Here is a 13,242-nt window from a genome sequence, read left to right as displayed (position 1 = left end):
CATAGTTTTATTTGAACACAGCCAAGCTCATTCATGCCTGCACCGTCTGTGACTGCTTTCACACAACAATGTCAGAGTTAGCTGGGACAGAGACTGAGTGGTTCATAAAATCTAAAATATTTACTATATGGCCCTTTCTGGAAACAGTCTGCTGACCTCTGATTTAAAGTACAAAACTGGGTAAAACTGTTTTATGGTGTGAGAAGTAGGATAGCAATTACTGGCGGGGGCCGGGCGGTGGTGTGCAATGACAAGGAAGGGGCACAAGGACGCTTTCTGGGGCCTGGGGATGTTCTACTTCTTCATCTGGGAGCTGGCTGCATGGATGCGATCAGTTTGTGATTATACATTTATGATGAGCGTACTTCTCTGCATGTAGCATACATCAATACAAAGTTAAAGTTAAAAATTTGCTCAAAGTTAGATACGACACTGAGAAATCGCCAAAAGGAAAACCCCAATCACATCTGAGCCACCTGAATCTAGCTGGGTCCCTCCTGGACTACCCAGTTCCATGACCTGGCAATTGCTTCTTATTGTTTCTGCTGGATGAAGTTAGGTTTCTGTCTCTTGCTACCCAGAATCCTCATACCCCATCTCCTAGACATCGAGAGGGTCATCAGCCCACTTCTCTGAAAACTTTCCTTGCCCTATTTCAACCTCGTGGTTCAAGTGGAGGCTTCCGTGTTTTTACATATTCCATCTTCCTGGCCACAATCATTGGTCCAGGGTTGGCCTTCACCCAAGTGGAACCAATCACAGCAGGCCAAACAACAGGCCACGTTGATAGATCTGCAGATGGGCCAATCATAGCCCTTCCCTGGGATTTTTGGACTTGGGGCTCAAGCTGCTGGGTGCCATCCTTCCGTGGTGTGGAGAATGCTGGTCCCAGAGAAACATGCTGACTTGCAGAAGGTCAGAGAAGGTATGGAGTACCTTGGTTGCCCTCAAATCCTTGGTTTGATGGCCCTGAAGGCCAGAGGGGACAACTGCCCTTCCTTGTTTGGCAATGTCGATCAATTGAGTCCTCCTCTGGCCTAAGTTAGAGCAAGCTTGGTTTCTGTCAAGCTTAAAGACGAATAAAGACCTGATAATGGTGTCTCATCACAAACGCTGTAATATATGCACACCACACACACACCTCGTACATATACACTTATAGACACAATCTATGGACACACCATATACACAGACCCTGACACTCCACCTCAGTGCACGTGTTTTTATTTCTGGATGATATAAAATAATAAACTTAAAAAACACCCCAAACCAAACACCCTAATGGCTCCCCCAAAGCAATGTGACCCCTTTTCCCACCCCAATAAATAGAGACTTCTGTCAGTCCACCCTCCCACCCCCATAACCCCCTTTGCTATAGACATACTCTGGGTATATATTACTCTACTCGGCAATAGACATCTCCCGAAAATAGAATTCCAATACTGCCACCTGACTCTACCTGGGCCCCATGTTCCTGGGAACCCCCCAACCTGCCAGTTCAGACCACCCGCCACTGCAGCACGCTGGTGTCCTTGCCCCCTGTGGTCAGGACCACACTGTCATCCCACAAGAAGGCCACATTTGTCACATGGCTGCTGTGTCCGCCGTATTTGTGGCCGAGAGCCTGTGATATGGAAAGAAGGAAGTGAAAGGAAGTCATCTGTCTTGTTCACTGCTGTATTCCCTGGGCCCAGGCATTCGGTAAGTGCTCAATAAATATTTCTTGAGTTAATAGGAAAAAGAACCAAAGATCTCACAATGCAGATGCTCAGAGCTTTAGCACTACAGACTTGGTAATTTATCGACTTTCAAGTTAAGAAAGGCCCCTGGGATCAAGCCACTGCCCTCCTTGTACAGCTGGTGAAACTGGGATCCGGAAAGGGCTGCCTTAATCCTGCCTGCAGTGCTGCTTGGTACCTCCACCCTGCCAGCCCCCCAGAGGGACTCACTCGAGGCTGACAGCAGGGGTAGCTAAACAGGTGGACTTTGCCAAAGTCATCAGCTGAAGCCAGCAACTTCCCATCATGGGAACGGGCCACGGCATTGATGTCAGTACCATCTGCTCCCTCAGACCAGATCCCTGCGGGCAAGATTGGGGGTGGCTGGTGGTAAGATGGCAGCTGGGGCCAGGGACCCCCAAGGCAAGTAGGCCCCAGCCCCAGCCTCCCTGCCTTTCTCTCACCTAGCCCGTCTCTAGCCGGGGATGAGAATTGGAATAATCTTTTGGAAATGCTTATCTGACCCTATCCCTCTATAGCTCAAAGCCCTCCCATGGGGAATTCCCTGGCGGTTCAATGGTTAGGACTCCACGCTCTCACTGCCAAGGGCCTGGGCTCAATCCCTGGTCAGGGAACTAAGATCCCACAAAAAAAAAAAACCCTCCCATGGCCCAGGCTTCTCGCCATGACCCCCAAGCTCTGCCTTGTCCCCCACACTGCTCCTGCCTTGTCCTTACCAGTGCTTCCCTTGAACTCTGCAATGATTTAGCCATCCTGCCTTCTTGCATTTCTCCAAATACCAAGCTCTGTCACCTCTAGGCTTTTATACATGGCTATTATTCCCTTTGCCTAGACACTGCTTTCCTTCTTCACCACCCTAGAACCTAACTCCTCATCCTGCAGATCCAGTTTGGATGTCCCTTCCTCCAGGAAGCCCTCCCTGACTCCCTCCTAGGCTGGGGCCAGGTGTCCTCTCTGGACTTCCTTGTCCCAGCCCAGTCTACTCTGGGTGGTCTGGGGACAGGTCTCTCTCTTCCACTGGACTGTGAGACCCATGATGGCAGGGTCAGGGCTGTCGTGGTCACCACTGGGTCTTAGCACTGCCCAGCTGGGCACACAGGTGCTCAGGGGGTATGTGTTGAGTGCATTAATGCCTGAATGAATGGGTGACTGGGACACAGGCTGTGTGAATCTCCCTGGGCCAGGTGACACCCCCAATTGTTCTCATTTCATTACAGTTCCAAGGGATCTGAGTAGTCACCTCACCCTAACCTTTCCTCTTATACAAATACTGCTGCTCACATGTCTAAAGGAATGAGTTTCCCACCTTAGAGGTAACAAGAGACTGTGAAAACCACCAGTCAGGGATGTTTCTTGGAACTCCTGTCCTCAGCAAGACTTTCCCCATTCCAGAACTTACCAAACACGCCAAAACCCAGGACACAGGTAGCCGTGGCCCATTCCACGTTCCTCACGGCATCTGCAGTAGTGATCTGCTTACAGGTGGCTGGGTCCCCTGGGGCAGAAAATGGGAGGAGGTGTTCAGAGCAGAAAGAACTACTGGGAATTCCCTGGCGGTCCAGTGGTTAGGACTCCGCGGTTCCACTGCAGGGGGCACGGGTTCGATCCCTGGTCGGGGAACTAAGATCCGGCAAGCTGCGCGGCACGGCCAAGAAAACCAAAAACCAAAAACTAAACGGAAAGAACTACTGACTTAATTCACCCATTCCACAGACAACGGGCACTGAGGTCCGACACAGGAGGCTAATTCTACCTCTCCAGACTGGTGCTAGATCCTGGGTGGTGACATCTCAAGACGAGAGCAGGGGTATCTGCTTAGAAACCTGTACCCCAGCCATCCAACCCGGAGGGGGAGGAACTGGTTAAAAGTTGGGTCCACCAGGGAGGAAACCAGAAGCCAGGAGACCAGCCAATCAGATCAACCCCTGAATAAAACAGCCAGAGGAGAAGGGACTTGAAGCCCCTGCTTCCCCTTCCAGAACCCAGGGAAGGCTATGCAAATCGCACACGCAATAGAGAGGCTGCAGGAGGAATGCCTTTGGGTTTCAGAGAACTCACAGTACAGAATCTCGTAGTCCCCAGAGTTGGTGACGAAGCAGCTGCTGTCCTGGGCCCAATCCAGGTGGGTGATAAAACTGGAATGGCCCTGCAGAGGAGGGAAGGGGTGGAGTTAGAGCTGGAGCGGGTAGGATCAGACCAGGATGGGTGGAAGGCAAAATACAAAGGTAGGGTGAAAACACAGGGGGTCTCGAGGAAAGATACACAAGCCTTTGGGGTGTGGGGACGGGGCCACACTATCATGGGCGGGGCCAGACTGTGATGAGCGGGGCTAGACAAATAGGGCTTAGAACACAAGGGGGAGTTTAGAACAAGTGGGCAGAGCTAGACACGGAGGGGCGGGCTTCGAATGCAAGGGGCTGGGCTACACAGAGGGTGTGCTTAGAACGTGAGGGGCGGGGCTACACATAGGGACGGCCTTGAAACACAGGAGAGGGTAAATGTGTGGGCGGGGCTAAAACTCCTTGATGTGACCAGGGCAGTCAGTTGAGTGTTGAAGCTGTGCGCCCTTGAGGTAGAAAACTGGTTAATTCTGCACCCCCTGGACGGGGTGGCGGCGCGGGCTGGGGGCCACTGCCCACTCACCGAGCACTTGCCCAGGCGGCTGACCTTGCGGCCGCCCTGGTCCACCGTGTACAGGTACACCAAGTTGTCGTGGGAGCCCACGGCCAGGTACGCCCCGTCTGGGGGAGGGGGAGGGGGCTATGAGGAGGCACCCAGGCTCTACCCCTCCTCTCTCAGATTCAGCCCCCCACTATCCCAGACTCCTCAGTAGTCCCAAATTCCATCCCTGCCACAGGCCTGGCCCCGCCCTTAGGCCGTGCCACACAGACTCCACCCCTTCCCCCTGCCAGTAACTCTGAGCTTCAGTTCCCAGGCCTGGCCTCTCCAAGGTCCCCTCCCCGGCCCCGGCCCTTACCTGGAGAGAAGCTGACCACTGAGATCTGTTCATTCCCATCTGTATGGATGGCCACCAGGTCATGGGTCTCCGTGTCCAGAAGCAGCCATCTTTAAGGAGAAGGCATGGTGGGAGAGGAGGGGTGAGCTGATCTGGTAGAGAAGGGTGGCAATCTGTGGGGCCTGAGGGAAGGACCCCAGAAAAGATTAGGGAGAGAGGCTGACTCCAGAGGAATGTTGGGAGATCAAGGCCTGGTAAACAGTTGGTACCTAATTATCATTCTCTGTAAGCTTTGGGGCAGTAGGGAAGGCAGGGGGAGGTGATCAAGGGATAGTTCCTGGGGGGCGCAGAGAAGCCCTCCCCAAATGCCCCTCAGCTTTACCTGCCCGTCGCCGTGCCAATGGCCAGGACACAGCCACTGGGGTGGAAGCCAGCAGAGTAGGCCGGGTCCTGAGGAGGGAGAGAAGAGGAAGGGCTGGGAGCTGGGGTCCCCCTTCCATCTGGCCCACACTTCCCCAGCCTCAGAGGCAACTCTCAGCCTGGCATGAGGGCTCTCACCTCCCTCTGCTGCCCTCCAGTAACCTGCTGCTGCAGATGCTCTGGAAACCACTCTCCTTTCCTTTAACATGTCTGCTCGAAGAGAAAATATTCCTCCTTTCACTGTTGACTCTGGATCCTTTTTCACTCCTGTTTTAACCTCCCACAGCTTTATAAACCCAAGATGATTTCCTTAGGGACTTTTCTACTAGTGAGATCGTTGGGACAAAGGCTATCCATATTTTTAAGACTTTTGATATATCATGCTAATTTGCTTTCCCTTATAAAATTATATTGACTTATCATTAGGCTTGTCTGAGTGCCTGTTTCCCCATATCTTTATCTAACTCCTAGCACAAAATTTTTAAATTTCGGGGGCATTTGGTTGATTTGCAGGCAACAGAGCACCATGGAATCAGATGTGGTTTGAAACTGTGGCCCTGACACTCCCTCGTTATGTGACATCAAATAACTTTCCCCATCGTGGCCTTGGTTGCCCCAAACGGAGAACATCAATACACACTCCCCAGGACTGTTATAAGCAAGGTGTAAAGTCCTTAGAATGGTAAGCTGGTGAGTAAAATGGCCTACAGGAAGCACTGAATAAAGGTCAGCTATGATTGTAATTACGAACGGCAAGTGATTTTACCTTTCTGGGCCCGTTTCCTGATTTTACCTTCCTGTTTCTGGGCGATCATCATCTCTACTGCCTTGTGGAGGTTGGGGTGGGGGGGAGTTAAGAAGACAATGTGGGTAAAGTGCTAAGCCAATGTCAGGCATGGTGGGCAGACTGCCCAAATCAGAATAACCCGAGGGAGCTTGTTCTTATTATAAATTGCAGATTTCTGGGACTAAACTCAGACCTCCTGAACCGGACTTCCCATGCTTGGGGCTCAGGATTCTGTGTTTCTAACAACTCAGGTGGTTCTTATGCCCTGGCTAGAGAACTGCTGTGCTGAGCACAGGTCCTGGCATATAGTAGGTGCTCAATTAGGCAGCCAGAGTGAGGATTATTATACATGGCCCTAATAATTTCCGGGGTACACCATCCCTGACTCCTAGAAGTTCAAAGGCCATCAAGTGTTCCAGGATCATAGGTAACCCTGGATTCCTGGAGCAAAACCTCAAAGGGTGGTGTGGGGGATATGATGACTGACCTTCTACTGTCCCATACCATACAGGCAGGAGAGCTTAAAAACTACATTGCCCAGAATCCCTTGTAGCTAGGGTTGGCTGTGATTTGGGTCTGACAATCAGCTGCACCATTGTGGGCTCTGGAAGGTACAAGGTGGAGGCCCCGCTCTGCCACTTCCACTGATCAGTTGGGTTGTGAAAGCAACAGCATTTGCTATGCTGGTGAGCAGTCACTAGCCTTGAAAGGCAAGGGCACAGAGTATCTGTTTTTGGCCAGTGTAAATGTAGCCAGCATTGGGTCACTCTAGAGCAAGATAGTCCAACTGAACCTTCTGCGATAATGGAGATGTTCTCTATCTGCACTTTCCAATATGGTAGCCACTAGCCACATGTTTGGAATGTAGCTAGTGCAATGGAGAAACTGAATGTTTAATTCTACTTACATTTAAAGTTAAGTTTGAATAGCCACATGTATTGGACAGCGTAGCTCTAAAGCCAACACTTGAGTGACCACAGCATCCTGGTTCCTGGATTGCAGTTACAATGACAGCATTTTCTTGAACTCAGTGGTTCCTGACTCCCCACCTTCCTGACTGTGGCAGAGGCAGCAGCTCCTCTGGCAGGTCAGTTCTGTGGTGCTGTTCTGGGCTTCTTTCCAGTCAAGAACTCACTCCTCTAGCACTTCCAAGTGAGTTTGTAAGCACCCAGTTCCCTGCATTAAATCTGCTTAAAGACGCCAAGTGTGGCTTCCATTTGATGCACTGAACCCTGACACACTGAGACAAGTCGTTCTGTTAGAATGGCGTGTCAAGTCCCCCATCCCCTTACCTCGATGATCCTACTCCACAGGGGCTGGTGGGACTCCACGCTCCACAGATGCACCAACTTATCCTGACCACATGTCACAAATTGTCCCCGGCTGGGGTGTGTGGCCAGGCCCCACAGCTCTTCCACGTGGCCCTGGCAGAAAGGAGAGATGACAGCACGGAGACTGCCAATCCAGGCCTTTCCTCTGCATCCCCCACCTCCCCAAAGTCTGATGCCAGAAAGAAGTGCTGGACTAGCCCCAGCAACACACTCTCCCCACAGGTTACCCAGGGAAGACCCTTTCCCCAGTGTATCTGAAGGAGGCTGTGATTGGGCAGACCCCTGCCCCAGTGTGGGGCTCGAGGCAAATGTTGCCCCTCCCCCCAGGTCTCTGCTTTCCAGTGTGCACAATGGGAGGCAAGAGACATGATGAGTAGGAGCTTGACTTTGGGACACAGATGGTGCCCAGCAGGCTGTAGGAACCCATGGAGGGTACTCAGCCTGGTGAGTCTGACTGCAGCTCTCTCTTATTGACTGTGGCAGTCACCTGGGCAGATGACTTCTCCTTGGAGCCTCAGTTTCATCTTCTGTAAAATGGAACCAATCACTGTATGTGGCTCATGGCATTTTTCTGCTCACTCAAATTATGGATGGAAAGTGTGAATAGATGGAAAGTGTATGAGGCTGGTACAAAGTGCTCACCAAATGGAAGTGGCTGACTATTATCAGTAGTGATAACATACACTATTAATATATAATTAAAGTAATTAACAATGATAATCAACAGAATTATAATTATTGATATTAGTATAATGATTAATGTTAATAATATAAAGCTAGTAATATATTAATAATATAATTAATACTAAATAATATTGATACTATTATTAGAGGTCTTTAAGGTCCATTCTGGTCTTGGGACCCCTAGGAAATCCCTCTAGCCCTTGTTTTTCCTCATCTTCTTCCATGGAAACAAGAGCCAGAGGGGGGGAATCTAAATGCAGCTGCTGTACGGATCTCAGCTACCACGTAAGAGGTAAAATGCATGTCAGGAGTGAAGGAAGGGGCAGGGGGTCACTGAACAAGAAGTAATTTTGGCCAAGACTCTTTGAGCCCTTACTCTGTGCCAGGCACCATTCTAAATGCTGTGCATGAATTGACTCATTGAATCCTTACAAAACCCCATGAGTCAGTTCTATTATTCTCCTGGTTCACAGAGGCACAGAGAGGTTATTTACTTGCCTCATATCACACAGCGAGTGAGCAACAGGGCTGTGCTTCGATCCCAGGGTTTTTTTTGGCCGCACCATGTGGCTTGCAGGATCTTCCCTGACTACCAGGGATCGAACCCAGGCCCCCAGCAGTGGAAGTGCAGAGTTCTAACCACTGGACGGCCAGGGAATTCCCCTAGTAGGCTGGGTTTTTTACTTGGATGTGTGGTAGGGTTCTGGCCCACGAGGATGAAGGAATGCGCATCTGAGAAGACTCCAGAGGGTCTTCCTAGATCCTTGTAGCTGAAGACCTGGGAGGTGTGTGGCTCAAGGCCTGTGTGACAACCTGCCAGGGCACTTACGGAAATGGACACCAACCTGACCAGCAGGGGGCAGCACAGCTGGAGCAGGGCCCTGGGACCCCTCTGCTGTGCTACCAGTTAACCCATTGCTGGACCACGGGGTGTTCTGGGGTGGGGTTATGTGTCAGGAGCAGTTAAAGGGAAGGTAAGTGGTGTTTACCAGGCCAGAGGATAAGGGATGGGGCAGAGAGGTGAGGTGAAATGGGAGTGGGAAGAGAGGAGGAATGAATGGTGCAGAGGAGAGAAGAGAGGCGGGTGGGGAGGGAGCAGGGCAGGTGCAGAAGAGAAGCTCACCTGGATGAGCAGCGAGAAGCCAGTGTGGACAGAGCCCTGCAGGATGGAGTTGCGGGTGGTCCCCACGTACAGCGTGTCACCCCGGCCCTCCGCCACGGTCCGCACGGGGCCGAAGTCCTCGGGGACCTGAGTAGGCAAAGGGCGGTGGGGGGCAGGCAGATGAGTGTAGGACACACGCAGAGGTGGGGTTGGGGGGTGGGGAGACAGGCTGGGAGAGCAGGGTCTAGTATTAGTGGGGTGGGAGGAGGTATCCTCACCTCCATGAGCCTCTCCCCCTCACCTCCGCCTCCTGCAGCTTGCTGTAGTCGGAACCCCAGAGGATCACCCGCCGATCGCGGCCCCCTCCTGACACCAGCGTCCCGTCCCGCAGGGCGCAGAGCCCAAACACGCCGCCATCGTGGACACCCAGCAGGGCCTGTGTGATACGGTTCCCACCTGCAGGGTGGCCAGGGGCAGAGGTCAGCACGGGGAAGCTCCCCCATACTGACCCCAGAAAACACCTCAAACTCTCAATCCTACATCCAGCCATTCACTCACCTTTTCTTCTACCCAGCCTTCCACCCACCCATCTACTCCACCACCCATCTATTCAAATACCCTATCATCCATCTAATAAACCATCTGAAGTAACATCTACCCATCCACCCTTTGATCCTAACCCTAACCCACTTACCCACCCATTCATCCACTCACCTATCTACTGGTCTGTCCATCCATCTATCTACTCACCCATCCAATTACCCATCCAGCCAGCCATCAACGCTTCCTTCCTTCTATCCATCCATCAATCCGACTCTCATCCATTCATTCACCCTCTCTTTCATCTGACTACCCACTCACCAGTCAATCCATCCTTCTATCCAAACATCCACCCATTTTCCATTTTTTTTTCCTATCCATCTACCCATTCACCCATCTATCCACTCATCTGTCAACCTAACCATCTGTTCATCCATCCATTCAGTCAACAATTATTAAACTAGCATTGACTCTGGGCCCAGCCTCATGCTGGGTGATGCTGGGTACTGATGAAGGCAACCTCAGATCTTACCCTCACAGGGATCACAGTCCAGTTTCAGAGACAGGCCTACTACCAGTCAGTGACGACCCAACATGGCTGGGGCTGGGATGGGGAAACCCAGGAGACTGTGGGATTCCAGAGTGGGCACCTAGCCTGGTGGGCCAGGGAGGGCTTCCTGGAGGAGGGGACAGCTGAGCAAGGATCTGAAGGTTGAGTAGGAGTTGGCTAGGACAACAGAGGGTAGAAAAGTGTTCCAGGCAGAAGGAACAACATGTGCAAAAGGCAGAGAGAACATGGACTATTTAGGAAACTAAAGAAATCTGGTGTGACCAAGTATAACATGCAAGGGACAAGAGAAAGCAGGGCCAGACCATGCATGGCCTCATTGAGGAATCCGGACCTTGCAGACCTCAGTGAGGAATCCAGACCTTGTTCTGAGGGATCTGAACTGTGTAGTAATGGAAGGGTTCAGCAGGGGAAGGATAGGGTCAGATTTACATTTGGTTCTGACAACAAACTGAATTGGAGGGGACAAGACTGAAGGCCCGGGAACCAGGGAAGAGGCTGGGGCAGGGACTAAGTGGAGAGGAAGAAAAAGCAACTCTCTTCAATTCCATCCTTCCAGGCTCAGAAGAGGTGCCACGTGTACATACATCCTTTTGTCCACCTATCTTTCTAACCACCCACCCACCCAACATCCTGTAGCCCTGCGGGCTGGACCCAGTGGTGGGACTGGAGATATGGGAACCAATCAGACCAAGTCTCTGCCCTCAGAGAGCTTAGAGTCTGCTGGGAAAGACACACTGCCAATTATTCAGAGCTTATTCTCAGCTGTCTAATCTCAAGAAAAGCTCGAAACAACCGTGTGAGGGGGAGAGTATTATACCCATTTTACAGATGGGGCAACTGAGTCTCAGAAGGGAGATGACTCTCCCAAGGCCACAGAGAGCACACAGCACTGCTGAGGCCTGAACCCAAAGCCTGCCCAACTCCCAAACCCACTCCTCACCCACTACCCCAAGATGAATGGTTACCTCAGCCAATGGATTAACATGTTATGAAGAATTGATTGTTCCAGGAAGTGGTTTGATGACTGAATAAACTCATTCATTCATTCATTCGTAACTTTACAGTAATCCACTGCCTGGGAAAAGACCTAGTCATTTATTAACACAGTCATCCGTTCTGGGGACAGCCATTCATATATTTAATTGTTCACTCACCTAATCACCCACCCATTAAGGACAGCATATTCATCTACTCATTCTTCTATTCACTGGGTAGGACAAACGCTTCATTCATTCATTAACTTTTTCATTCATTCATTGCTCTGGAACAAACCACCTCTCCATCCATCCGTCCATCCACACTGGGTTAACCCATTCATTTATAGCTCAAACTTGATCGCTGCCATGGGATTTGCAGAGGACAAGGGGAGGGAATAAGTGAAGATTTCATGCAGGTGGGGATACTGGAGCTGAGCCTTGATGGAGGTGTTAGAATTGGACAAGTAATGACTTGTATTGTTGTATCGTACATTCCACATCAGCATGCTCCAAGAAAGGGACGCACAGCCAAAGGGAGTCAGGGAGGACCGGGTTGGGGAACCAATCAGGTGGGGCTGACACTGACCTTTGCCCCAGACATAGAGGTTCCCCCCAGAGTCCCCGGTGACCACATCGCCACCCTCCAAAAAGGTCACACACAGCACGTACTTCGGTTTCTCGTGTTTCTAAGGTGGGGGAGAAGGGGAAGGTGTCAGAGGGTCGCTGAAGCCGGGAGGCCTCCCAGAGCTCACCCATCACCCATGACAATGGTCCAGGGGATGCCCTCCATGCTTTGGGGAGCGGCCCTGTGGGGAGCATCCTCATCTCCAATCCACCTCCATGGAGTGTCACGTCGCCTACAGACCACTTTCTGACCCACCCCGGACCCCCTTCCTCCCTCCTCTCTCTCCTCCCTGACTCCTGTCCCAGTCTCTGTCCTTTATTCCCCTGCTGTCTTCCGCTTGGATTCCTCTCTCTCTGTCCCTTGGTCTCCCCCTCTCTGCCCCTGCCCCTCTCCTCTCCTTCCCTCCCGCCCCCTCTTCTGTCTGTCTCTAGGTCCCTCACCCTGCCCCGCCCCACCCTCTTCTCATCTCAATATCTCCATCTTAATCTCCATCTGAGCCTGGTGTTCTCAGGGCCTCCCCTTTTGGGGTAGAAGCCCCAACTCTCACCAAAGGCAAAGGAGCCCTGTCAGAGGTGTGTCTGCATCTTCTCTCCCAGGCCCTGTGCTTCCTGCCGTTTCTCTCTCTGTCTCTCTCGGCCAGTCAGCCTCTGACCTCGGTTTATCCAGAATATTGACAACCGCAGCAACCCATTTATTGAGCATCCACTATCTATGAGGCGTCGCTATACTCTTCATCCCACTGAATCCTCACAACTTCAAAGAGTTAAGGTGGATCACGCCACTGGTATGGATAAGGGAACTGAGGCCCCAGCAGGCTATATCTCAGCATCCCTACAACCTCCAGCCCCTGGGGTATCTTCTTGTCTGCCTGGGTGTCCCTGCCAGCCTCCTTCAGGGCCAGCCTGTCCCAGGACGCCTGGCACTCACCTCAAAGAGGCCCTGCCGTTTGCTCATGCCGCCCCCTTCTAGGTTCCAGAAGTAGATGTGGGATTTCCCGCAGGTGATGAGCACGGTGGGGTCTGTGGGGTGGAAGGTGGCCACCAGCACGGCCTCATTGGAGCACTTTAGGGGGTGGGGGAGATTCTGAATGAGGACCTCAAAGCCATCAGGACCACGATACCCAACCCAGGAAGGACTGCCCTATACAACTGTGTGGGTTGTGCGCTTGCACACCCAACTTGCCTGTACCTCTCCTTTACGGGCAAACTAAAGTACAGGAAGCAGGGCCAGCCAGTGAAGCATTATTGTTTTCTTCATCAACATAATGGCAGGCACGAGAGCCCTTACTTTGTACCAAGCTCTGTGCCAAGCACTTAACATCCATCAACTCATTTAACCCCACAGCACCCTGTAAGGTAAGGCTCATTAGCACCTCCCATTACAGATGATGAAGTGAGGCTCAGAGAGGGGAATTCACTTGCCTAAGGACACACAGCCAGGTTGTGTCCAGAATCAAGTCACTGAGAGCCCAGCCTCTCAACTACTTCTCTTTCCCCAAACCATGGGCCCC

General features: G+C 51.7%; 1 protein-coding gene across 6 annotated transcripts in view; it reads right to left on the bottom strand.

The window, feature by feature from the left end:
- Window positions 1-13,242, bottom strand: part of EML2 (EMAP like 2) — a 40,409-nt gene that overhangs the window by 15,697 nt on the left and 11,470 nt on the right. For 4 of the 6 annotated variants that reach the window (XM_022585341.3, XM_089902690.1, XM_022585343.3 and 1 more), the window contains 12 exons: window positions 12,660-12,794; window positions 11,694-11,793; window positions 9,321-9,475; window positions 9,041-9,166; window positions 7,195-7,326; window positions 5,078-5,145; window positions 4,717-4,805; window positions 4,383-4,480; window positions 3,798-3,885; window positions 3,139-3,234; window positions 1,950-2,080; window positions 1,186-1,624 (listed from right to left, as the gene is read on the bottom strand). In XM_022585341.3, the coding sequence (XP_022441049.2) occupies window positions 1,499-1,624; window positions 1,950-2,080; window positions 3,139-3,234; window positions 3,798-3,885; window positions 4,383-4,480; window positions 4,717-4,805; window positions 5,078-5,145; window positions 7,195-7,326; window positions 9,041-9,166; window positions 9,321-9,475; window positions 11,694-11,793; window positions 12,660-12,794 (1,344 nt within the window). In that variant the 3' untranslated portion in view covers window positions 1,186-1,498. Of the gene's footprint in view, window positions 1-1,185; window positions 1,625-1,949; window positions 2,081-3,138; window positions 3,235-3,797; window positions 3,886-4,382; window positions 4,481-4,716; window positions 4,806-5,077; window positions 5,146-7,194; window positions 7,327-9,040; window positions 9,167-9,320; window positions 9,476-11,693; window positions 11,794-12,659; window positions 12,795-13,242 lie in introns of those variants that run through there. The other 2 variants (XM_089902688.1, XR_016390912.1) reach the window with 2 other exon arrangements.

The sequence above is a fragment of the Delphinapterus leucas genome, chromosome 20 (genome assembly GCF_059928025.1).
Source record: "Delphinapterus leucas isolate spDelLeu-1000000601 "Yukka" chromosome 20, BTC_Dleu_Yukka2, whole genome shotgun sequence".
NCBI lineage: Eukaryota > Metazoa > Chordata > Mammalia > Artiodactyla > Monodontidae > Delphinapterus > Delphinapterus leucas.
This window is presented reverse-complemented; position numbering and strand designations above follow the sequence as displayed.